The sequence below is a fragment of the Eublepharis macularius genome, chromosome 9 (genome assembly GCF_028583425.1).
Source record: "Eublepharis macularius isolate TG4126 chromosome 9, MPM_Emac_v1.0, whole genome shotgun sequence".
Classification (NCBI taxonomy): Eukaryota; Metazoa; Chordata; class Lepidosauria; order Squamata; family Eublepharidae; genus Eublepharis; species Eublepharis macularius.
Window position 1 is genome coordinate 6,738,352 of NC_072798.1, and position 24,308 is coordinate 6,762,659.

General features: G+C 47.2%; 1 protein-coding gene across 1 annotated transcript in view; it reads left to right on the top strand.

Moving 5' to 3' along the window:
* PLXNA4 (plexin A4) overlaps nt 1-24,308 on the top strand; it is a 749,270-nt gene that overhangs the window by 336,752 nt on the left and 388,210 nt on the right. The window contains exon 4 of the mRNA XM_054988198.1: nt 16,499-16,630. Coding sequence (XP_054844173.1) covers nt 16,499-16,630 — 132 coding nt within the window. The remainder of the gene's footprint in view (nt 1-16,498; nt 16,631-24,308) is intronic.

Genomic DNA, 24,308 nt, shown 5'->3' on the forward strand with positions numbered 1-24,308 from the left:
CTCAAATCTTGCTCCTCCAGGGTCTGGAATACAAGGAGGGCTTTTCTTGAGGGCTCCCAATGCTCAATTAGTTTTTTTTCCCCTGAAGCCACTCTGTTATGTTAAAAGGAACCCTGGAAATCCTTAGATGCTTCCTTTTGTATTTCCCCTCCCCTGCTTGCCAAGATATTAAGGCGCAGACTAATATTTTCCCCAGTGCATTTCCTCTTCTTCTGGCTGCCAAGATCTCTGTGTGCAAACATGAGTTTCTTCTCCTTTCTCTCTTTTTTCCTAATTAGCCGTCCTCCTCTGCTCCTCTTAGGGAGCAATACAAAAACGGAGAACAGCGGGGTGGAGGTGGTAGCGGAGGGAGTTGAAAAAGAACCACGTGGGCTGTTTTGAGCATTACTGTGACATGCCCGGATACAAAAGGAAGGGAAGGTGTTTGAGATGTGGCTGCAGGGTTTTTGGTCTCGGGAGGCGGGTACAGGATGATAACAGGTACCACATGAGTTCAAACCTGTGGCAGTCAGAGGTTTGGCTTTAAATGAGGGGTTCTTTCTGGGACTGGGACGTACATATGTAGAATCCACAGGCCATTGACAAAAGCCAGATAGCTTCCTGTAATGCCAACCCCTTTTATGCCTTGATTGGGTTTGGAGATAATAACAACAACAACGATAACAATGTTTGATTTATATACCACCCTTCAGGACAACTTAATACCCACTCAGAGCGGTTTACAAAGTGTGTTATTATCAGGGCCTTTTTTCTGGGAAAAGAGGTGGTGGAACTCAAGACCGCACAATGGGGGTGAGCTGGAACAAGGGGGGAGTTTATTGTCGAAGGCTTTCACAGCCGGAGAACGATGGTTGTTGTGGATTTTCCGGGCTGTATAGCCGTGGTCTTGGCATTGTAGTTCCTGACGTTTCGCCAGCAGCCGTGGCTGGCATCTTCAGAGGTGTAGCACCAAAAGACTGAGAGATCTCTGTTTTTTAAAGTTTGAATTGCCCTCGGCGAAAATGGTCACATGGCCGGTGGCCCCGCCCCCTGATCTTCAGACAGAGGGGAGTTTAGATTGCCCTCCGTGCCGCTCGGCATGAAGACCTAAAACGGGATGGCTGGATGCATTAAAAGAAGTCACGTCCTGCAATTTGCAGGATCTGAGCAAGTCTGTTAATGACAGGACGTTTTGGAGGTCTTTCATTCAAATGGCACATAACACAAACACATAGATAAATAGATCACTGTCCCGCAAACCCAGAGTGCAGAGGAAGCACTCTTCTGGTATCTTGTTGAGAGCATTTTATTAGATACTTTGGTTGCTATGGAACCTTTTGTCATATGCTTTGGAAGGTATCAAGCGTTTTATCAGATGCTTCAGTAGCTTCTTGCCTGGGTCCAGGGCAAGGCTGCCATGCCACCTGGTTTGGACTTTCTCCAGCTCAAGGGGGAGAGCCAAAGAAGTTTCCTGCAAACCTCTTGGCTTGGTGCTTACTTAGACATGGGCACGAACCAAAAAAATTTAACGAACCAGTGGTTCGTGGTTCGGTGCTGATGACGAAACCGAACCAGTGAACCACAATGAACATTTCCCACTGACGAACCGGTTTGAGGTTCATGGTTCGTGGGCGTCAGAACAACCCTCGTGGGATTTAGAGAGCCCATATTCCCAGGGAGTGTTTAGCAGGCTCTCCTGCAGCCAGCACCCAAGTTTGGTCAAGATTGCAATAGGAGTTATACCCTCTCCAATCCGAGGCCCCAAGGAAACTCCCATTCGATACAATTAGAGCCACCAGTTGACGTTGGCCCAGTGTACAAGGGGTTGGCAGTCAGAACTGCCTATCAGGGTTTGCAGGGATGAGATTGGAGTGCCCATGGCTACAGAACACCCCCCTCCCCCTCCCTCCCCCTGGGTGTCTTCTCCCATGTAACCAATTGTAACCAATTTGCAGCTCCATGGTTGGGAGGAAGACCTGCCGATCAAGGTAAGCTGGGCTTCGATTCGGGTTTCCTGGGCAACAGAAGGAGTGCAGACAGAGTTCAGGCATTCCCCCAACTCCATTTCCAAGAGAATTGATTGATGGTGCCTGACTAACTTCACGAACTGCGGAAGAACGCAATGAACTGGGCTTCCAACGAATGCTGGTTCGTTGGCCATGGACCCTCACGAACCGCTGATTCGCGAACAGACAATCAGGCAGTTTGTGGGTTTTTTTGGTTCGTAATGCTGTTTGTGCCCATGTCTAGTGCTACGTCAGATCCAATTGGGAGCTCTAGGAAGAAGGGTGCTTCTGAGGCCCCAAGGCTGGGAAGAGACTTTGGCACAATCTGACGGAGCAGTCCTGGCTCAGTCTCACTCACTCCTTCATAGCCTTTGATAGGTTTGTCTGATCTCATCCTTGGTTTAGGGACGGGGCACTTCTATTAATGCTGAACTTGTGACCTTGTGCTGTCTCGGTCTGTGACCTTATGTCAAAACCACTTTGGGTAGAGTTTCATTGACCTGGTTACCTCAAGTTCCCAAAGGAGGAGGATTGCTCAGGCCTGGTGAGATACAGGCACGCTTTCTCTCTCTCCTCGTCTTTCTTGTGGCTTCAGGGATGAGAAGGAAGACTCTGGACTTAAGCAGCCATACGGAAAATTATTTCACCGTCCACTTTCCAAGTGCCACAGTCCATTCGGAGTCAGCTGCAGAGCTAAACAGTAAAGAGTCCAGTAGTACCTTTAAGACTTAACCAACTTTATTGTAGCGTAAGCTTTCAAGAACCACAGCTCTCTTCATCAGATACATCCAGTAGCACCTTTAAGACTGATGATGCATCTGACAAAGAGAGCTGTGGTTCTCGAAAGCTGATGATGCATCTGACGAAGAGAGATATGGCTCTCGAAAGCTTATGCTACAATAAAGTTGGTTAGTCTTAAAGGTGCTACTGGACTCTTTTACTATTTTGCTACTACAGACTAACACGGTTAACTCCTCTGGATCTATGACCATGGAAAGCTGCAGAGTTGTAGCCATCTTGAATGTGTCCTGGTCAAAAAGCCAACTTCACATTGTATGTCTAGCACATTTGTATCCCACCCTTCCTTCTAAAAGCTTTGTATTGTATACATTGCCTTTCTCTCCTCCATTTTATCCTTACAACAACCCTGTGAGGTAGGTTAGGCTGAATGTATGTAACTGGCCCAATGTCACCCTGTGAGCTTCCATGGCAGTTACAGCAGTCCCTCAGTGGAACAAGCTTCCTTGGGAGGTGGTGGGCTCTCCTTCTTTGGAGGTTTTTAAGCAGAGCTAGATGGTCATCTGACAGCAATGCTGATTCTGTGAACCTGGGCAGATCACGAGAGGGAGGGCAGGAAGGATTACATCAGTGCTTCGTTCTTGTGGCCCCTTCTTACATGCCCAGGGTAAGGCTAATTGCCACCTTGGGGTCAGGTAGCAATTTTCCACAGGCCAGTTTGGCTAGGGATCCTGGAGGTGTTTTGCCATCTTCTGGGCATGGAAAAGAGGTCACTGGGGCAGTTCGGGGGGGGGGGGGGTAGATGAGAAGTTCCTGCATTGTGCAAGGGGTTGGACTAGATGACCCTAGAGGTACCTTCCAACCCTATGATTCTATGATCTATGTGTCTGGCTCCATCCCCAATTTAATTGCTCGAGTCATGAAATACTTCCTTTGGTCTATCCTGAATCGACCGCCCATCAGCTTTATTGGGTCCCCTGCCTCTCAAGTTATAGTATTATGGGAGAGGAGGCAAAAGCTCTCTCTATCCACTTCCTCTACCATGTGGATAATTTTATAAACCTGTATCTGCCCCCCCCCCCCAGTCGTCTCTTTTCTAAACTGAAAAGCCGCAGACTCCTTCAACGTTCCTCATCGGAAAGATGCCCTCATGAATATAAAAGGAGCGCGAAGAATCTTATTAATTTATACTCGTGTATCAAAGGAAGAGGAGGAGGAAGGCAGTGTGGTATATAGGGTTGCCAGCCTCCAGGTGGTAGCGGGAGATCTCCCAGAGTTACAACTGATCTCCAGGTCATAGAAATCTGTTCCCTTGGAGAACATGGCTGCTTAGGAGGGAGGACCCTCTGGAATTATACCCCACTGAGGTTCTTTCCTTCCCCAAAGCCTGCCTTCTCCAGACTTCATCCCTCAAATCTCCAGGAATTTCCTAACCTGGAGCTGGCAAGCCTAGTGGTATAGCCTGATCCCATCAAATCTTGGAAGCTAAGCAAGGTCGATATTTGGATGTTTGACCACCAAGGAAGACTGCGGAGGAAGGCAATGGCAGACCACCTCTGCTTCTCAGGGCCAAGCTACAAGCGATGCCTGACACAGGTTGAACACTTGTCAGCTTCCCTCAAGTTTTGATGGGAAATGTAGGCATCCTGGTCTCGCAGCTTCGCTCTCTGACTGCTGTCCAATGGACTTTTCAACTGTCACTTGTCCAACATTCCGCCAAGCTGCCTACATTTCCCATCAAAACTTGAGGGAAGCTGACAAGTGTCCAACCTGTGTCATTCGCCACGTGTAGTTTGGCCCTCAGTTGCCTTGATAGCCCTTTGTTGCGGTCACCGTAAGTCGGTTGTGACTTAACGGCACATAGGTACACGTAAAGGGAAGGGCGTGTTCTGCTAACTGTGCAGGGAGTGCCTGGCAACCCACAGCTCTGCGTGCCTCTCTGGTGTGGCAATCTGGGAGCTTCTTTTCCCGAGACGGCCTCGTCTGCTTAAAAGCCTTCCATTCCATTTCCCTTATGACATCTCTCAGTTGGTCAAAGGCTCCTTTGTGTCTTTGTGCCCTCCTCAGAAGCCAATCGGATCCCAAAGGGGTCATCGAGACATTCCTTGGTGAGCGTGATCTCATTCTCAAGGGATACTGGCCTGCCTAGGAAGCCCTACAAGCAAGTGGCTGCAATTCCTACAAAACCACACAAGTCCTCACTTTGTCGAGATCCTCTGAACCCAATTCCCAAGCACATTTCTGTGGACATAGGTTAGGGTTGCTAGCTTTGGATTGGGGGATTCTGGAGATCTGGAGTGGAGCTAGGGTTGCCAGCTCCCTTGGAACATTCCTGGAGATTTGGGGGGTGGAGGCTGGAGAGGGTGGGGTTTAAGGAAGGGAAGGGCCTCAGCAGGATATAATACTATAGAGCCTACCTTCTAAATCAGCCTTTTTCTCCAGGGAAACTGATCTCTGTGGCCTGAAGATCAGTTGTAATTCTGGGAGATCTCCAGCCACCACCTGGAGAGGGCAGAGTATAGGGAAGGGAGAGACCTCAGAAGTCTATAATGCTAGAGTCCTCCTTCAAAGCAGCTATTTTCTCTAGAGGAGCAGATATCTAGAGTCTGGAAATGAATTCTAATTAGGGTTGCCAGCCTCCAGGTAGTGGCTGGAAATCTCCCAGAATTGCAACCAGTCTCCAGGCCACAGAGATCCATTCACCTGGAGAAAATGGCTACTTTTGGGGATGGGCTCTATGGAATTATGCCATGCCAAGGTCCTTTCGCTCCCCAAACCCCACTTTCTCCAGGTTTCTCCAGGTTTCACCCCCCACCCCCACCCCAGATCTCCAGGAATTTCCCAACTTGGAGCTGGCAACCCTAATTCTAATCCCAGGAGTTCTGCAGGTCCCACTTGGAAGCTGGGAGCCCTAAGGTTATACTTTCTTCATTGGAACTTTCTGATTCGAATGCAGATGTGGCCTTTCAGAGAGAGAGCTGGAATGCCTACCTCCGCATTCCGTGGAATTTTGGAAACTGTAGTTCTCTGGTAATTGCCACAGAGAATTCTCAGCATCAGGCTACAACTCCCAGGATTCTTTGGCAGGGGGACCGATGCTGGTTAAACAGGTGCAAAACCTTTACTGATCTGTTGTATGAATGGGCCCGTAGCATGCAAGATTTATGATGAAGGCAATAAAAATCGGCAAGTTTAGAGGTGGTTTATGAGGATTGCTGGGTGGTTTGCTAGGTATGAAAACCTCACCTGGGCCCCCAAGGGCAGAACCTTTCTCTTCCAAGAGGGGCGGCTTCTGGTGAGGGCCCATCTTTTGCTAATGGCGGTTCTGGCAAGGCGTGTTGCCGAACGCTGACTCTTGGCTGGCGCTTACCTTGAAAAATGAGCTCTCTGGAGCTTGCCTCTGGTTGCTACAAACGAACGCTTCCCATTGATTAGTGCATGGCTTGTAAGTGTCTAATTTATCAATCAGCCGGCACGGTGGGAGTGTGTGTAAACCAAGATTTCAAAAATTATGTCATCTGTCAATTGGCTGGGGAATGTTAATGTGGCGGAGGCTTGGCGCAGAGAGCCCTGGCTTGGAGAAGGGAAGAAAAGGAGAGAAATTAAATTGCCTTCCACTGGTGTCCTTGCATGGAAGCGGCCCAAGGCCGATATTGGCCTGAAGAGTATCAGACTCCAGGCCTGGGAAGGCAGGGCAGAGTCCCCCAGGAAGCACTCTCGTTTGGTTCTTTGAAATGAATGGCAGAGGCTAGAGGGCCATCTGACAGCAATGCTGATTCTGTGAACCTGGGCAGATCATGAGAGGGAGGGCAGGAAGGGGTACATCAGTGCTTAGTTCTTGTGGCCCCTTCTTACATGCCCAGGGTAATGCCGATCACCACTTGGGGTCAGGTAGCACTTTTCCACAGGCCAGTTTGGCTAGGGATCCTGACGTTTTTGCCATCTTCTGGGCATGGAGCAGGGGGTCACCGGGGTGTGTGTGTGGGGGAGGAATTTGTGAATTTCCTGCATTGTGCAGAGGGGTGGACTAGATGACCCTGGAGGTCCCTTCCAACCTTATGATTCTATGATTCTGTCTAGTGGAATGCGTTGTCTATGGGGCTTTATATCATGCCAAAAGTGGCATCTTCTTTCTTCTTTATTATTTGGCGCCAAATAAGGTTCTCCTCTAGCTTTCCCACAAGAAAATGTGTCTGCCTGGCCTTTTCTATGCTGCTGTTTTTTTCTTTTTTTCCTCCCCGCCCCACAATTAAGAGTCCTCAAGTGCTGGGGGGGTGGGGTTTGATCGGTGGTTGCTAACTTTCCCATCCACCTTGTTTTTACCATCCCAGCATTCCTTAGATGTCTGAATTTTGGGGCACAGGCAGCTCTACTTCATTTATACCCAACGCACACTTCTTGGCCAAATCCAGTTTATTTTTGCCTTCCTGTCCTCAGCCTTTTGGTGCTTTCTGTTGTGTTCATTACAATTTCGTTCTGTGATTCAGGCTGGTATTTTAGCCACAAGCTCACCTGCTCCAGAAGTTACTATGGACTAGAAGAAGGAGACTGGAAGCATGTTAGTTTTGATGTTGCTGTAATTCTGTGCAGAGAACGAACCTCTCTGTTAAGCTCTGCATCCGTTTTGAATTGGGCTGCCTCCTCTGTTTCAGGGTACAACGTTTGTTTTGAGCATTACAGATATCCACCTCCCTCTGTCTGAACCTGCTTTCCAATTTCTCACCTGTTCCCTTTATACAGGGTTTTTTTTCTGGGAAAAGAGGTGGTGGAACTCAGTGAGTTGCCCTCAGAGAAAATGGTCACATGGCTGGTGGCCCCGCCCCCTGATCCCCAGACAGAGGGGAGTTGAGATTGCCCTACATGCCGCCGAACAGCGCGGAGGGCAATCTCAACTCCCCTCTGCCTGGAGATCAGGGGGCGGGGCCACCAGCCATGTGACCATTTTCAAGAGGTTCCGCAACTCCGTTCCGCAGCGTTCCCGCTGAAAAAAAGCCCTGCCTTTATATATATTATTTTGTGCAACAAAAGTTGCCACTTGCGACTGTATCTGCACAAAATGTGCCCTGAAAGAGCAACACTTCACACACACACAAAAACAGAAAGCACCTTTTCCTGCAAAATTCTACTGGTTGTCATTCTGAAGAAAGCTGATGTTTTGAGCCCCATTTTGCATCTGCTCCAAATAGGGGTGCCAAATCTCTGGTCAGAGGGGGAGATCCCCTGCCCCAAGTTCTCTTTGCCTGCTGCAGTGGGGAGAAAAATACCAGCGGTGTTGTGGAAGTGATGCTGTGCAGCTCTAGGAAATGCAGTTCCCTGGAGCTACCTGCTATCTCTTCCAGGTTTTTTTCTGGATGTGATATCACACCTGCAACAATGACCCCCCCCCATGTCCCTGCCCCCAACCCTCCTGCCAGTTGTCAGGCCGAGCTCCAAAAGATCACTGACATGGGGCAAAGGGTCTGAAGGAAAAGGAGACAGTTTTGGCTCAATCCTGTTAGAAAAGCCCACTTGTGGTTAGGGGTGCCGACTCTGGGTTGGGAAATTTGGGAGATTTGGAGGCGGAGCATGGGGAGGGCGGAGTTTTAGGAGGGACGGGACCTTAGTGAGGTGTAATGCCATACAGCCAACCAACCGAAGTAGCCATTTTCTCCAAGGGAACTGATCGCTGTCGTCTGGACCTCAGTGGTAATTTTGGGCAGTTCTCCAGCCCCCATCTAGAGGTTGGCAACTTTACTTGTGGTCTCCTCCCCGCCAATAGTAACTCCGTATTTTTCATATTCCATTCACTTAAAGATACTAAAATATTTATATACTGCCTTTCTTCACAAAAACGCATGAACTCTCGAGAGGTAACACATTGAGCAGCGAAGCAATCTATGCAGATGGGTGAATGTCTGCATTTCAAATGAAGGAAGCGAGAACCTGGGTTAGTAGTAGAGGGAGCCCCCCCTTCCAGCCCCAGCCACGGGGACGGCTTCTGTGTTTGACTCAACGCAGTGACCTCTCTGAACCTGTTCCCTGCGTGAGTCTGCGTGTGTGTAATCTATACACTACCCTAGAAAGGATCTGCTGAGCTCCAGCCCTTTGATTTACACAAAGTCCTGGCTTTGACCTAATTTTGCATCTTAGTTGGGTGCCCGCCTTAACAAAAGGGGTCAGTGGGTGACCCCTTCCTTGGATTACAAGCCACAGCTTTGCCAAGAACAGAATTTCCTCCGCTTGCTGCTGGCTTCCTCTCCAACTGCTTGCATGAGCTGGGATTAAGAGGAGATGTGGGTTGGTAATGTGGACCAGGCAGCAACGGGGAGGGGCAGTATGGGGACACACCGTAAGGAGATTCTTCGGTTTTGTTCTTTGGTTGCTGCAAAAAATGAGTTGCAAAAAGCGCACCATCTTTTCTCACAACAGCAAAGAGTCCAGTCGCACCTTTAAAACTAACCAACTTTATTGTAGCATAAGCTTTTGAGAACCACAGCTCTCTTCATCAGATGAATCAGATGAGAGCTGTGGTTCTCGAAAGCTTATGCTACAATAAAGTTGGTTAGTTTTAAACGTGCGACTGGACTCTTTACTATTTTGCTACTACGGACTAACACGGCTAACTCCCAAGAAGGACTCAGTGCTGCTTTACCCCATTGTTCTTCCCTCCTCCATTTTATCCTCAGAATAGCAACCCTGTGAGGTAGGTTATGCTAAGAGTGGGAGCGAGTGGTCCTATGTCACCCAGTGAGCATCTACTGCAGAGCAGAGATTCAAACTAGGTTTCCCCTATTCTAGTTGGATATTCTAATCGCTATACTATTCTGCTTCTCTTAACATGGCTGAGCCTCTTTCCAAGCCTGAATCCCCCTGGTGCAGCAAGAGAAGGTTGCTTAAAAACACAACTGCCCCTTACTGAGAGCCAAGCTACAAGTGGCGCCTGACACAGGTTGGACACTTGTCAGCTTCCCTCAAGTTTTGATGGGAAATGTAGGCATCCCGGTCTTGCAGCTGTAAGAGCCAAGCTGTAAAACCAGGATGCCTACATTTCCCATCAAAACTTGAGGGAAGCTGACAAGTGTCCAACCTGTGTAAGGCATCACTTGTAGCTTGGCTCTGAGTTGGAGGGCCTTTGAAATACTTGCAGGGAGACACAGATGGAGTCAAAAGGCCATGTTCTCTTTCACTAGAAGCCTCGATTTGGAACCTGCTAGAAAAGTAACAGGCCTGCTCAAGGACTTCTGTCCCCATTAGAAACTGAAGTTTGGTGCCAGATTTGAGTGGAACTCTGCCTAGTGTTGCCAACCTCCAGGTGGTGGCTGGAGATCTCCAAGAATCACAAATTATCTCCGGGCCACAGAGATCAGTTCCCTTGGAGAAAGTGGCTTCTTTGGAGGGTGGATTCTATGGCATTATACCATGCTGAGGTCTTTCCCCTTCCCAAACCCCACCCTCTCCAGGCTCCACCACCCAAATCTCCAGGAATTTCCCAGCCTGGAGCTGGCAACCCTAACTCTGCCCCCTCCGCAAACATACTCCATGTCAAACAGTTTGCAAAGAGTCGACCACTGCCTCCGATGAAAGATGCAGCACAAGTTTTATTATCAATTGATTGCTGTTAGCAGGCATTAGACAAATTAGAGAGGGCCATTAAACCTGGACGGAGGGGGAATGGGGGAAAGATGGTGTGTCCCCTGCAGTGACCCCCTCCTTCCCACTGGCTGCCTGCCCTCCCTGCCTTGCTAGGATCGATAGAGCTACATCTTGTCGCCCGAGTCAATGGAACAGCTTTAATACATCACCCATAGAATGGCCTCGGTGTTAGATCATAGGCTGCCTGCTTTCTCCTTCTCCCTTGGGAAAGGCCTGCCAGTAAGAGTTACTTCCCATCCTCGGGGGAACATTAGATTCATAAACTAGGGAGAGGAACTGGTATTGGAAAAGCAGTAAGGCATTAGGGAGGTCTCTGCGTAGTGATAACCCTGTGGCTGGCTTGCGCTCCAGGCACCTTGGATTAATGTGCTGAACACTAAAGCTGGCGGCTCCTGGGGGAAATGGAGCCTTCAGGACTTGAATGGGATTGTTATAATAAAGTTAGGAGACCTGTGGAAAGGGAAGACGGCCCAGTTAGCTAGAGTGGCCAAGTCTCAGGGTTTGGTATTCCCAGGCTAGCAGGTTGCAATCTTGGGTCCATCATCTACGCTGAGTGATTAGGACTGGCGGCTGGCGGCTGACACGTGGTGAGAGACTGGGTGGGCGGGGCTCCCTTGTGACAATGTCATGAGGTCATTTCTGGCCCAAACCCAGAAGTGACATCATGCCACTCTCGGATTCAGTGGAAATTCTATGGCCTTTGCTGGAGAAAGTTTTATGGAATGTGAAAAAAAGGGACTTCAGTTAGGGGAAAGGATGGTAAGAAGGAGACACTGTTGATCCCCGTTAGCGCTATTTATAGACCTACCCTGACACCAACATCACCTTCACTGCTGGCACAGCATGGATTCTCAGACAATGAACTGTGATTTGGACGGTCCTCAGTTCAGATCTCATGTTGTCCACAATCTCACTCTTTGGTTTCTGGCAAACCGGTTTCTCTTAAGATTCAGACCCCTCTTGGCAATACAGGAAAGATCATACAGAGCTGATATACCAGATTGCGTGGGGGTAATGAAAGTGCTATGTTAATACTTGAATATTATTATTGCTGGACTGGATCCTGTAGATCTATTCTACTAGTGGTGATGTTTTCCTCAGATTCCTTATTCCTTCTGGGTCCTTTTTAGTATTAATACTTGCCCAGTGGCAGTGGGTAATCTCACATCCCCATTCTCAGTCCCCCATCTTTGATAATTTTAGCAGTGGAAGAAAAATGGCAGGGGGGTAGCATCGATGGTAACTCTGTAGGAACTTCCCCCAGTCTCTATGATAAAGACCATACAGTCACATCATTTCCACCAACCAGAAGTGATGCCATAGTCTCCATTCCACTGTGACAATTTTGCCAACATCTGTGGTAATGATCATAAAGATTAGGGGAATTCCTAGAGCGTCACCTGGAAGTGAGAACACAAGACTTACTGAAAAAGACAAAAATGCTAGGAAAGGTAGAAGGCAGTAGGAAAAGAGGAAGACCTCAAATGAGATGGCTGGACTCAATAAAGGAAGCCACAGCTTTCAGTTTGCAAGATCTGAGCAAGGCTGTTAATGAGAGGATGTTTTGGAGGTTTTTCGTTCTTAGGATCACCATAAGTCAGAAGCACATAACACACAGTGGAAGTGATGGTGTGTACCCCACAACTCCACCCTCCCCTGTCATTGCCCCCAAAGTCTCCTGGCATTTTTCAGCACCCAAATGGTAACTCCTGATTCTTATACTGGAGGAAAGATTCATGGTTAGCAAAATGGATTCCTGGGATCCAATTCATTATTGTCATAACTATTATTTTTTTGGGGGGGTCATTCTCTGTGAGCCCCATCCCACTTTTGGGCGTCTGATGGGGTGCCTGCAAGAAGGCCTTTTCAATAGAAGCATTATATCTGTTTTGGTGCGTCCTTCCAAGGGCAGCCTATCGGGCTCCTCGTGAACGTTCCAACAGCTGCTGAGAACGGTCCTTTTCGAAAAGCGATTTTTGGAGTTTCAGCTGTGATTTGGGCTGACGGCAGTTTGAGCTGACGGCTGTTTCTCAGCTGATGCCTGCTTTTGTTCTGCTGACCTGTGCATGTTCTCCCAACGCTTTCATTGGCAGTTTGGGTTTTATAGTTGTATAGTGTTTTCAGTCCCACGACACCTCAATAAAAGCCTGCTCGTTTATTACAGCATAAGCTTTCGTGAGCCGGTGCCCGTTTCGTCAGATGTGTGACCGAGTAGACTCGTGCTCTCGGAAACTTATGCCATAATAATACCTTTAAGACGCCCCAAGATATTTTGGCTGCAGCAGATTGTCATCATGCCCACCCTCTAGAATTTGTCTGTAGGGCTGTGAACTCTCGTAAGCTTCCCTGGGAGTCCTATACAGAATTTTGTGTTTAAACAAATACTTAGACCATGCAGTATTATAAAAGGAGCGTGAGATTGTTGCCTGCAGCCTCTAGAAGTCTGCCTTCCAAAGCAGCAGTGCCTACCGTCAGGGATGTATTAACCCATGGCTTGGACCTTAGGATTTCAGGTCTTTCGGGCCCCCTCCAGCACTTCAATCTTTCACCCCACTACAGCTGAGAGCCTGTTCCTGGAACAGTAGGTACTAGGCCGCAGTACATAGCCCTGTATCCATTTTGAGGGTCTCCTGAAGAATTCTATTCATATGTACTTATGATTGATTGATTGATTAGATTTTTAGCTCGCCCTCCCCACAGGCAGGCTAAGGGTGGGTATGAGAGTATATATGTGGATAAATATATATGTACACATATTGCAATGGCGCAGAGTGTAAAGTGCCTTTAACCATAGGAGCCCTACGGCGCAGATAACAGAGCCTCAGCAAAAAAGAAATTGACGGGCCCCTAGTCCCTGCGGGGCCCCTAGGCTTCGGCCTAGTCAGCCATATGAACGATACAGCCCTGCGTAACGTGCTTATTCGGTTGGGCTGGCTCTGCAAAATATCTCGCTGCCAGGGCTACGTGGGAAGGCAGGGAGTGAAGGGAAGGCACTTTGCATCTTTACAGACGAATAGCATTGTTCGTTCATTAAGGAGATCATTCAGAGCTGGGCTCTGGCTGGAACGCTCCAACGCCAAGCATCTGCTTGCTACCGGGAGAGGATATTAATTGTCTTGATACTTCAGTGGATATAAATACAACTGCCAGCCCCAGATAATGTTCGAACAAACAAACAAAACAGCTGCTGGGAGGGTCTCTCCGATGGTTGACCTTTGCCGAGCGCTGGGGCGGCTGTTTTTAATAGCAACCTGCCTGGCAGAATAAAAATGAATGGCAAGAGGCTCCGGGGAGGTGGAATTAATGCCGTTATGTCAAGATCCTTTAGGGCTGCCAGATTGGCTCGGCGTTGGGAGGCGGAAAATACCGGCGGGTCGGTGTGCAAGAGAGTGAGTCTGGAGGGGGACAAACGTGTTTTCTTTATTTGCAAAAACGATTTGATCCAAACGTACCAAGCCGTGTCATTTCGACGTGATCATGGGCTCTGACTCAGGAAAGCTTGTGCTGGAATGAATTTGTTAGTCTTTAAGGTGCTGCTGGAGTCAGGGCTTCTTTTTCTGCAATGGACTATCATGGCTACCCCAGTGGAATTATGGGCTAGTTTGGTGTCACCAAATGGTACACACTACACCAGCTCCTTTGTAGTGACTGTAGAATAACAACGACAACATTTGGTTTATATACCGCCCTTCGGGACAACTTCATGCCCACTCAGCAGTTTACAAAGTGTGTTAATTTTGTGTGTTAATATTATCCTCACGACAAGCACCCTGTGAGGTGGGCGTGGCTGAGAGAGCTCTAGAAGAGCTGTGTCACCCAGCTGGCTTCAAGCAGAGGAATCAAACCCAGTTCTCCAGATTAGAATCCTGCTGCTCTTAACTAGAGATGGGCACGGACAGCAACACGAACTTTAAAAAGCCACGAACAGCCCAATCAGCTGTTCACGAACAAGCTGTTCCTGAAGCCCCATTCTAAATGAACAGGTGGGCGTTGCAAGCCTCATTCGTTGTTGTTCGTTGCTGTTTGTCAAGCCAGACAGTCTGGCACCTGCAATCAATTCCCATGGCAACTCAGGCAGGGATTGTCTGAACTCTGTCTGAACTCCTGCTGTTGCCCTGGAAACCCCAATCTAAGCCCAATTTAGCTTGATAGGCAGGTCTTCCTTTCAAGTGTGGAGCTCCAAATTTGTTACAGGGAAGCAAAGAGCAGGGGGGAGGGGGGCTCCCAGCTCAGGTTTTGCAGACAGTGAGGGAGAGACAGTTGCTGTTGGCATTTGAGAGAGCGACAGGGAGAGTGCATTGGAGCTTGAATTTTCTTTGTGTGTGGTGGGATAGGGATCTACCTCTTCAAGTTCCAGGGTTGCTGCCAGGCTCTGGGCCAAGCTATTATTTATTACTGGTACCTTTCCTGCTGCCTGCTCAGGTAGGATTTCTGGGAGTGGTGCGGTAGGGATCTTGCTGGCTGGAGGAGAGCCTGCTAGCACCCACCACCAACAAACAACGAACATGATCGTGAACAAGTCAAGTTCGTCAATGTTCATTGATCATTGTTCGTGGATGGCAACAAACAACGAACACCGTGTTCAGTTTTTTTTTCCCCCTCTTCATGCCCATGTCTATTCTTAACCACTACACCAAACTGGATCTCGATGACCAACCAATTGAGAATCTGATTTTGTTAATATTGATGATAATTTTAAAGTCTTTTAGACATGAAAAAGCTTGAGCCATTCTCTGGAGCAAGAGCATATAAATTTTCTTAATACATGAAGTCTAGCTGTTACAGTTCTTGGGATTAGACATGGGAGAAAGAGGATTCAACTCTCCCAATCATTCCCTAAGCATTAAGTCAGCCTCTGTCTCTCAAGTTAGCCTGTCTTCTCAGGTTTCTGTAAGGGTAAAAGGAGACCTTTGTGCAGCGGAATAACCCTAAATGTTTAGGAAGAAGATTGGGTTTAAAATAGAATTGATAATAAATACTGAGAACAATGATATACCGAAAAGCCTCAGTGTTTTTCAAAGAGGGCAATGAAATTCATCAGCTGGCTTTAAAAAAATAATTGAGCAATTTATCAGTGGCAATTTATCGTCTCCAAAAGGTACAGAGCTAATGGCTTGACAGAATTCTGCTTGCAAATCAGAAAAGTTGGGAAACTTTGTCTAGGATAGTTTCTTGCAGGTATGCATTTGAGGGAGAGCTGTGATAAGCCTCATGACCTCACCACAAACAGAGGGTGGGGCTGCATGAGATGAGAAGTGCTGTAGCATAGTGGTTAAGTGGTTGGGTTGCAAATCAGCACTTTGCTCGTTCAAATCCCACTACTGCCATGAGCTCAGCAGGTGGGCTTGGGTAAGCGGTTGGGCTGCAAATCAGCACTCTGCTTGTTCCAATTCCACTACTGCCATGAGCTCAGCAGGTGGCCTTGGGTAAATGGTTGGGCTGCGAATCAGCAGGTGGCCTTTTGTAAGTGGTTGGGCTGCAAATCAGCACTCTGGTGGTTCCGATACTGCCATGAGCTCAGCAGATGGCCTTGGGTCAACCACTCGTCTCAGTCCCAGCTCCCCAGCTGTATAGTGGGGATAATAATACATTGACTTTGTTCACTGCTCTTAATGTAGCACTAATCTGTCTAGAAGTGTGGTATATAAATGCAATTGTTACTATTATGATCACAGTCCTGCATCAGATATCCTACATCAATAAAACAATGGAGAGGGATTTCAAATGGAAAAATGACAGATAGGAAGGAAACCCCTCCCCTTGGCTGGTTTCTCCAAGGAGACGAATTTCTTAGGTGGCACAATGGCTGGGACGAAAAAGTACAATTGGAATAGGGGGGTAATAGGGAAAATGTGATGGGCACGAGAACCGTTCACAGCTATTCCCTCTCCTTGCTTTTCTTCTTGAAATTCTCTTCACCCTTCCATTTTTTGTGCGATCTGCCTTTCAAGCTAGAGTTGGTGCTGCTACGCACAATTCTGTGCATTTGCGCGAGCACACCAGGATTGCTCTGAAGTGTACGATGTCTTGCTAAAATACGGAGCACCTTTTGATTCTAAAAACTCAAGACTGCGAACATTCGGGCGTGGCATGATGTTTCAGCTTGGTTACTCATATTATTTTCTTCTCTTCTGGCATTGCAGATCCGAGTGGATGGCCCGATCAAAGGGGCTCTTGAGTACGAGATTGTTCAGGTGGTGGATGCCGGGCCGATACTGAGGGACATGGCCTTCTCCGTGAATCATGAACATCTGTACATCATGTCTGAGAAACAGGTGAGATGCATGGCTTCAGCTGGCACACTTGAAATAATGGAGATATATATAGATGGAGACGGAGATGGAGATATGGAGACGGAGATGGAGATATATACACACACAGTGCTTTTTTTTATAAAAAAATGTTTAGGGGTACTCTCAGTTTGACTCAAGAAAACCACCATTTTATAGTTCAAATCGGAAAAAACAAATGCAGTCAATGGACAAAATTACCAAGAACATGCATTTCCTCATATTACACAGCTCACAATCACTTCCAGATTGGCATGATGAGAATTATGGGTATCAACAGGGGTTTTTTTCAGCTGGAACGTGGTGGAACGGAGTTCCGGAACCTCTTGAAAATGGTCACATGGCTGGTGGCCCCGCCCTCTGATCTCTGGACAGAGGGGAGTTTAGATTGCCTTCCACGCTGCTCAGCGTGGAGGGCAATAAACTCCCTTCTGTCCGGAGATCAGGGGGCGGGGCCACCAGCCATGTGACCATTTTTTCTGAGGGCAACTCACTGAGTTCCACCACCTCGTTTCTCCAGAAAAAAAACCCTGGGTATCAGTATTGCCAACCAAGCCCCTCTATAGTGATACGTGTGCACAACCAAAGAGTTTCAGTATAGACAAACTCTTTGCACTGTTTGCGCAAAACGTACACAAATACACAAATTGGTCACCGCCATCGGGGGGTAGCAACATGACTGCCCAATCACCGTGCTAGATTTCAACTACCAGAGCTCCAAGTCTGCACAACTAACGATCAACGATTATGCCAGCAATCTCGGTGCTGTGTTCGATGCTCAAAGACGTTCCATTTTTGTAAGACTAACAGTGCTCCTAGTGAGTTTAAATATAACTAAACATCTTTGTTGCCAACATACGCTACATAAAACTTAACAAATCACATAAATATCCATAATACATTTGGAGTTGGTTTAGCGGGAATTCCAACATTTTAAAATTTTTACTTTCTCCCGTTAGATTCACAGAATGTTTAGGGGTACGCGTTCCCCTGCGTCCTCCCAGGAAAAAAGCACTGTATATATATATTTATATATTAAAACTTTGAAGTCGACAGGAACCAAGTTCACGAGGAAGAGTGGCTTCCATTTAGAAAACTCTTGACGGTGTTTTAGATGGCAATTTGGGCTTCATGCGCTTGTGGGGGTCCAACACCGAGGGATTTGTAAGATGTTTCCAAGACTGAGGAATTGCCTGGGCATGTTGATGGAGAGATGTAATATCCACAAACCGCAGAGGGATTGCATCAATCCTGCTAGTTGATATGGCACAATATCAGAGCTGTGAAGTCCACTCAGGTGGCCCAAACAGAGAATTGTTGAGGGATGGTGCATTTTTTAAAGAGGAAAAAAAAATAACTGTGTTGCAACAGTGTGGTGAGAATATCATGTTGACATTAATCTCAGGATTTGTCATTCCAGTATATTGCAAACAGAATCCTCTTTTCCCCATTGTAGTTATCCTGGCTGTGCCACAAGCTCTAAGTTAATTAATACTTCTTCAAGCCGTTTCAAAATGATTGAAGCTGTCTTCCTCCTGTCCATAATTTAAGGCAATATTAGTTTTTTGTGACTATTAAGAAGCTTGTTATTAATTCTTTTTAGTGACTTCCGTGCAGATTACAATTGGAGGGAGGGATTACATGAGAGAGAGCAGCCAGGCATTTTCTATTTTAGATTAGTGCAGATCATGTCAAGAGATAGTTAGTCAAGATCCCTCCTAATTCCGTTGTGCTGTATAGTTTCTGCTCTGTCCTTGCTTTCACCTGTCAGCCGGGCTGGCATTTCCCAGGTGTACATGTGTTGCATATGTATGTTTTTCTACTATTCTTTTCTTCTCTCATTTGCGTCTTTAAAAAAAAAAACCACCCTTGGCCATCGTTTAAAAGATGCTGATGGTGGCACAGTTGTGATGCATCTTGGTCAGGTTGCAATTGACCAGTTGGAGGCCAAAGTTCGAGGGTGTTTGTGATGCTCAAGAACCAGGATGCCCTTCTTGGCGCCTCTGAATATTTGTGCCTCCGAGACGAAATCTAGGAAAAGGGCTGCCATTTTCCTCCATTCATCACGCGTAGCCGTAAGCTATTGTTCCCTGGTTGTGATCAGTAGTGACAAAGAACAGATTGCTTTGCTTTTTTGGAGTGCGTGTTGTGTAAATGTTGGTCTTGGCCACGTCCTGCCGCTGGTTCTCAATTTGTCTTTTGTTGTCAGAGTGTTAGATGGCACCCTTGTGGCTGAATGAGGTGGGATGGTGGCAGAGCTGTTAACACTCCCCTCCTCCCCATGTATGCCTTAACCATGTATGAAGTGAGAGCTGAGTTGGGGGCCGGATCTGATTTTGAGAGGCAAAGGGGAGGGGTGGATGAGTCCCCCCCCCATTTAAAGTGCTGCTGGCCATAGTAGGTTTGCTTCCACTATCAGAGGTCAGCTAAGAAGAAGGCTGTCCCTTGGAGAGAAGACCTCAAAGAGGTAAACTGTGGGAGAGCGAGGGCTCAGCTTTATGTGTGATCGGGAAAACTTCAGGTTTAAACAAATGGATCAACCTCCATGGCATCTATTTTGCCACCCCCCCGCCAACATTCTTGTACACCGTCAAGTTTTCTACAGATTCTTGGTCTCTGAGAGCCAGTTTGGTGTACTGGTTAAGAGCAGCAGGACTTTAATCTGGAGAGCCAGGTTTGATTCCCCACTCCTCTGCTTGAAGCCAGTTTGGTGACCTTGGGTCAGTCACAGCTCTCTCAGAGCTCTCTCAGCCTCACCCACCACACAGTGTGATTGTTGAAATAATAATAGCATACTTTGTAAATCGCTCTAAGTGGGCATGAAGTTGTCCCGAAGGGCGGTATATAAATTGAATGTTATTATATGTTATTTGCTTACCCAGGTGTTTTGACCAAATGCAGTCTTTTTTGATCTGCACCCTGGGGCTGTTTCCCCCCTGTGTTGTTGTTAGGTTTTTTTTTTAATACATGGTGCTCTATTGTAGGGTGTCTGATTTAATAGATGAGTTTGACTCTGTGGCTTTAAGGATTGTATGGTTGACATTTTAGCACAAGGGCTTTCTGGAATTTCTTGAGAGTGGCAGACAGGGTGGGTTGGTCCCCGGCCAAGGGGTAGAAACTTAGGCCAGTAAAATAGCATCTGAAAGGTCATAGCAACAGGGAGAGATGATGGTGGCCGTATACAATGCAGGGTTGGATAGCTGCCCAGAGCGTGTGGCTGTTGGCCCACTGAGCTACTCCCTGGGCATGATGTGATCAAGAGCTTGGAAGGTCATTAGAAAGTGCAAAGCAAGGATCTCCGAAGAGACCTGGATAGTTCAATACTGTTTTCTTGTTGGACAAGGGACCCATTCCTTCAAGTGCATCAACCATTCCTTCAAGCATTGTTTTCCCTTGCCCCAGAAGGTCAGACCAGAACCAACTGGTTGAAATTAAATCAAAAGAGTTTTTGGCTAAACATTAGGAAGAACTTCCTGACGGCTAGAGCAGTCCCTCAGTGGAACAGGCTTCCTCGGGAGGTGGTGGGGTCTCCTTTGGAGGTTTTTAAGCAGAGGCTAGATGGCCATATGACAGCGATGCTGATTCTGTGAACCATTTAAAGTGCTGAACCATTTAAAGTGCTGAACCATTTAAAGTGCTGCTGGCCATAGTAGGTTTTCTTCTGCATAGGGCAGATCATGAGAGGGAGGGCAGAATGGGTTACATCAGAGCTTAGTTCTCGTGGCCTCTTCTTACATGCCCAGGGCAATGCCGATCACCACTTTGAAGTCAGGAAGCAATTTTTCCCAAGCCAGTTTGGTTAGGGAACCTGACAACATTTTGCCATCTTCTGAGTATGGATCAGGGGTCACTGTGTGTGTGTGTGTGTGTGGGGAGATAACAACAACAACATTCGGTTTGTATACCGCCCTTCAGGACAACTTAATGCCCACTCAGCAGTTTACAAAGTGTGTTAATATTATCCTCACGACAAGCACCCTGTGAGGTGGGTGAGGCTGAGAGAGCTCCGAGAAGCTGTGACTGACCCAAGATCACCCAGCTGGCTTCAAGTAGAGGAGTGGAGAATCAAACCCGGTTCTCCAGATTAGAGTCCCACATTCTTAACCATGACACCAAACTGAATTTCCTGCATTGAGCACGGGGTTGGACTAGATGACCCTAGAGGTCTCTTCCAGTGCTATGATTCTGTGATTCTAAGTGCAATACTCCATTTCAGCAAGCCTTTCGCTGTATTGGAGGGGCACAATTCATTAACCTACCTGGCTTACAGCCAAATACAATCCCTAGTCCATCCTCCCAAGTTCTCTCCTAGTGCTCCAGAAACAAATTAGAAGTTTGTACTTGGGGAAATGGCCTGTGCACCAGAGGGTGTTGCCCAGAAACAGATGTCTTGCCAGGGTGCTGGTTCCAAGTCAGGTTGGTTGTCTGTATGTCTTTGGGAGATTTTGGACTCCCTGCCTCCGGACAAAGCTTGCCTAATATCCTGTCCCATTAGTAAATTGTGCACTTAGTTTGCGTGCAGGCACAGATGAGCTCTGCTGTCAAATGCAATGCCCGTACTAAGGCCCCGAGACTGAACAGGCGTGCTCCGATCTGCTGACTCTCTGGAAATAAATCTTCTTGGATCAGCACAAAGCATATTATGCCAGCCACTCATAATTCGGACTGATATTAACCCCTTTGCTGCGAGCATATCTCCCAAACTTCAATGGTGTACAAACAGCATGTTGGAAAGGAAAAAAATCAGAAGGAGTTCATAGAATCATAGGGTTGGAAGGGACCTCCAGGGTCATCTAGTCCACCCCCTGCACAATGCAGGAGATTCACAACTACCACCACCACCCCACACACCCCGCAGTGATCCCTGCTTCATGCCCTAAAGATGGCAAAACACCATCAGAATCCCTCGCCAAACTGGCCTGGGGAAAATTGCCACCTGACCCCAAAGTGGTGATTGGCCTTACCCTGGGCATGTAAGATGGGGCCATGAGAACTAAGCACTGATGTACCCCATCCTGCCCTCCCTCTCATGATCTGCCCAGGTTCGCAGAATCAGCATTGCTGTCAGATGGCCATCTAGCCTCTGCTTAAAACCTCCAAAGAAGGAGAGCCCACCACCTCCCGAGGAAGCCTGTTCCAATGAGGGACCGCTCTAACCGTCAGGAAGTTCTTCCTAATATTTAGCCAAAAGCTCTTTTGATTTAATTTCAAGCTGTTGGTTCTGGTCCGACCTTCTGAGGCAGTGGGAAACAACTCCACACCATCCTCTATATGACAGCCCTTCAAGTACTTGAAGATGGTTATCATATCACCTCTCAGTCATCTCCAGGCTAAACATGCCCAGCTCTTTCAACTTTTCCTCATAGGACTTGGTCTCCAGACCCTTAGCCATCTTCATTGCCCTCCTCTGGACACGTTCCAGCTTGTCTATATCCTTCTTAAACTGTGGTGCCCAAAACTGAACACAATACTCTAGGGGAGGTCTAACCAGAGCAGAGTAGAGAGATACCATCACTTCTCGTGATCTGGACACATTGTTGATACAGCCCCAAACCGCATCTGCCCTTTTCAGCTACCACATCACACTGCTGATTCATGTTCAGTGTATGGTCTACTAAGACCCCCTAGATCCTTTTCACACATACTACTGCCAAGAAAAGTCTCCCTCATCCTATAATTATGCATTTGATTTTGTAAGATTAGCTTGTGTGTGTGTGTGTAATTTAAAGAAAGTTTTCTGATTCAGGGTTTTGTACTGAGTTTTTAAAATTAGCCTAAACCAAACAAATTAAAGGAGCAGAGGTAGATCAGTAGCGATTAGTCACAATGCCTATAAGTAGAGCTTCCATGTTCAGAAGCCGTGTAGCTCTGAGTAGCAGTGCTAATAAGCAACAGTAGGGATTTTGCCTCTGCCCTGCTTGTAGGTACAGTTGCCAACTTTCCAGTGTGTTTCCAGCAATTCCTAGAGCAACATGATGTCACGTCTCATCACACGTGGCAATGGTGATGTTTAAAAACTTTTCTCCCACTGTGTGAAGGAGCAGCAGTGGGAAGTGTGGGTTGCTGGCAGGAGGTCTACCACCATAGCAAGAGATGTGGCAACCCTGTGTTCTGTTTGGTGGGCTACAAATTGGGTAGACTTGAGTTTGGATTTTATGTTTATTTATTTTATTTATGTCATTTATAGTCCGCCTTTCTCACTGAGACTCAAGATGGATTACACAGTATGAGATTAGTACAATCAGTATCAAGTACATTTCAATACAGTATCAAGGACATTTCAATACAATACCATAAGGTAAACAGATACAAGTTGAAAGACATAGCATTAGCCAGGATCCAAGGCAGAGTAGAAAATACTGGAGCAAAACATAATCAATTCTAGGACTAACATTAAACAACATGGAGCGCTGGTTGTACATAGGAGTATGTGTTTAAAGCAGCAGATAATATGTAAGGCACTATAGTGATGAAGTCTATGGTCCCTAACTCATTAGCAAAGCATCTTCCCTACAACACAGCCCTTCCATTTGAGTAAAAGCCTTTTTGAATAGCTCGGTTTTGCATCGTTTACAGAAAGCCAGGAGAGTGGGGGCTCTTCTGACTTCCTCAGGCAGGTCATTCCACAGGGCAGGGGCCACCACAGAGAAAGCCCAGGTACGGGCTGCTGCTGATTTCACCTGTGTGCAGCCTGGCACCTGCGGGAGACTCTGTTCAGATGAGCAAAGCTGCCATGGAGGGACATAGGGAGGGAGGCGGTCCCGTAGGTATGCCAGACTAAAGCCGTGAAGAACTTTGTATGTAATAACTAATACCTTGAACTGAGCATGGTAACTGATGGGTAGCCAATGGAGTGACTGTAGGATGGGAGTGATGTTCATGCTCCTGCTCACTCCTGATAACAGTCAAGCCGCAGCATTTTGCACTAATTGGAGCCTCCTAGTTAACTTAGATGGGAGACCTATGTATAGAGCATTACAGTAGTCAAGCCTTGATGTTACCATAGCATGGATCCAAGTGGCCAGGTCAGCTCTGTCTAACCACAGTTGCCGTCCTCCAGGTGAGTCCTGGAGATCTTCCAGAAATGCAACAGATTCCCAGATACGTTTGCCAGCTCTGAGCTGGGAAATTCGTGGAAATTGGTGTGTGGAGGGGTACTGGCTGGGAAGGGTGGAGTTTGGGGAGGGGAGGATGCTCAGCAGGGTATACTGCCATAGAGGCCGCCCTCCAAAGCTGCCATTTTTTCCATGGAAACTGCAAGTAGCTTTCCACTGATGCCCACACCAATGTACCAAAGGGAAGTGCCATGGTTTGATACTTGATATATGTGATCCTACCCCTGGTGTGCAAAGGCTAGCAGGGTCCGTTTTTCAATTGCTAAATGATTTTAGGAGAGGCTATTACAGTATAAAGGAAATCCAAGAGCCTCCAGTGGGATCCAGTAGTAGACCAGCTCTCAAGTTACAGTAAATGCATGTACAATCTGTGTTCAGTGTACACTTGATTTTTCTTTATACATGCATTGAGGAATTCTCATGTTACAGTCAAGGCATGTTCAGCTGAACGTGTAATTTAAAAATCCCTCATTTATCCTGGTACAGGTCCCTTGTTTCGTAAAAACAGATGCACACGTGTACGTATTTGTGCACTTACGGTAGCAGGC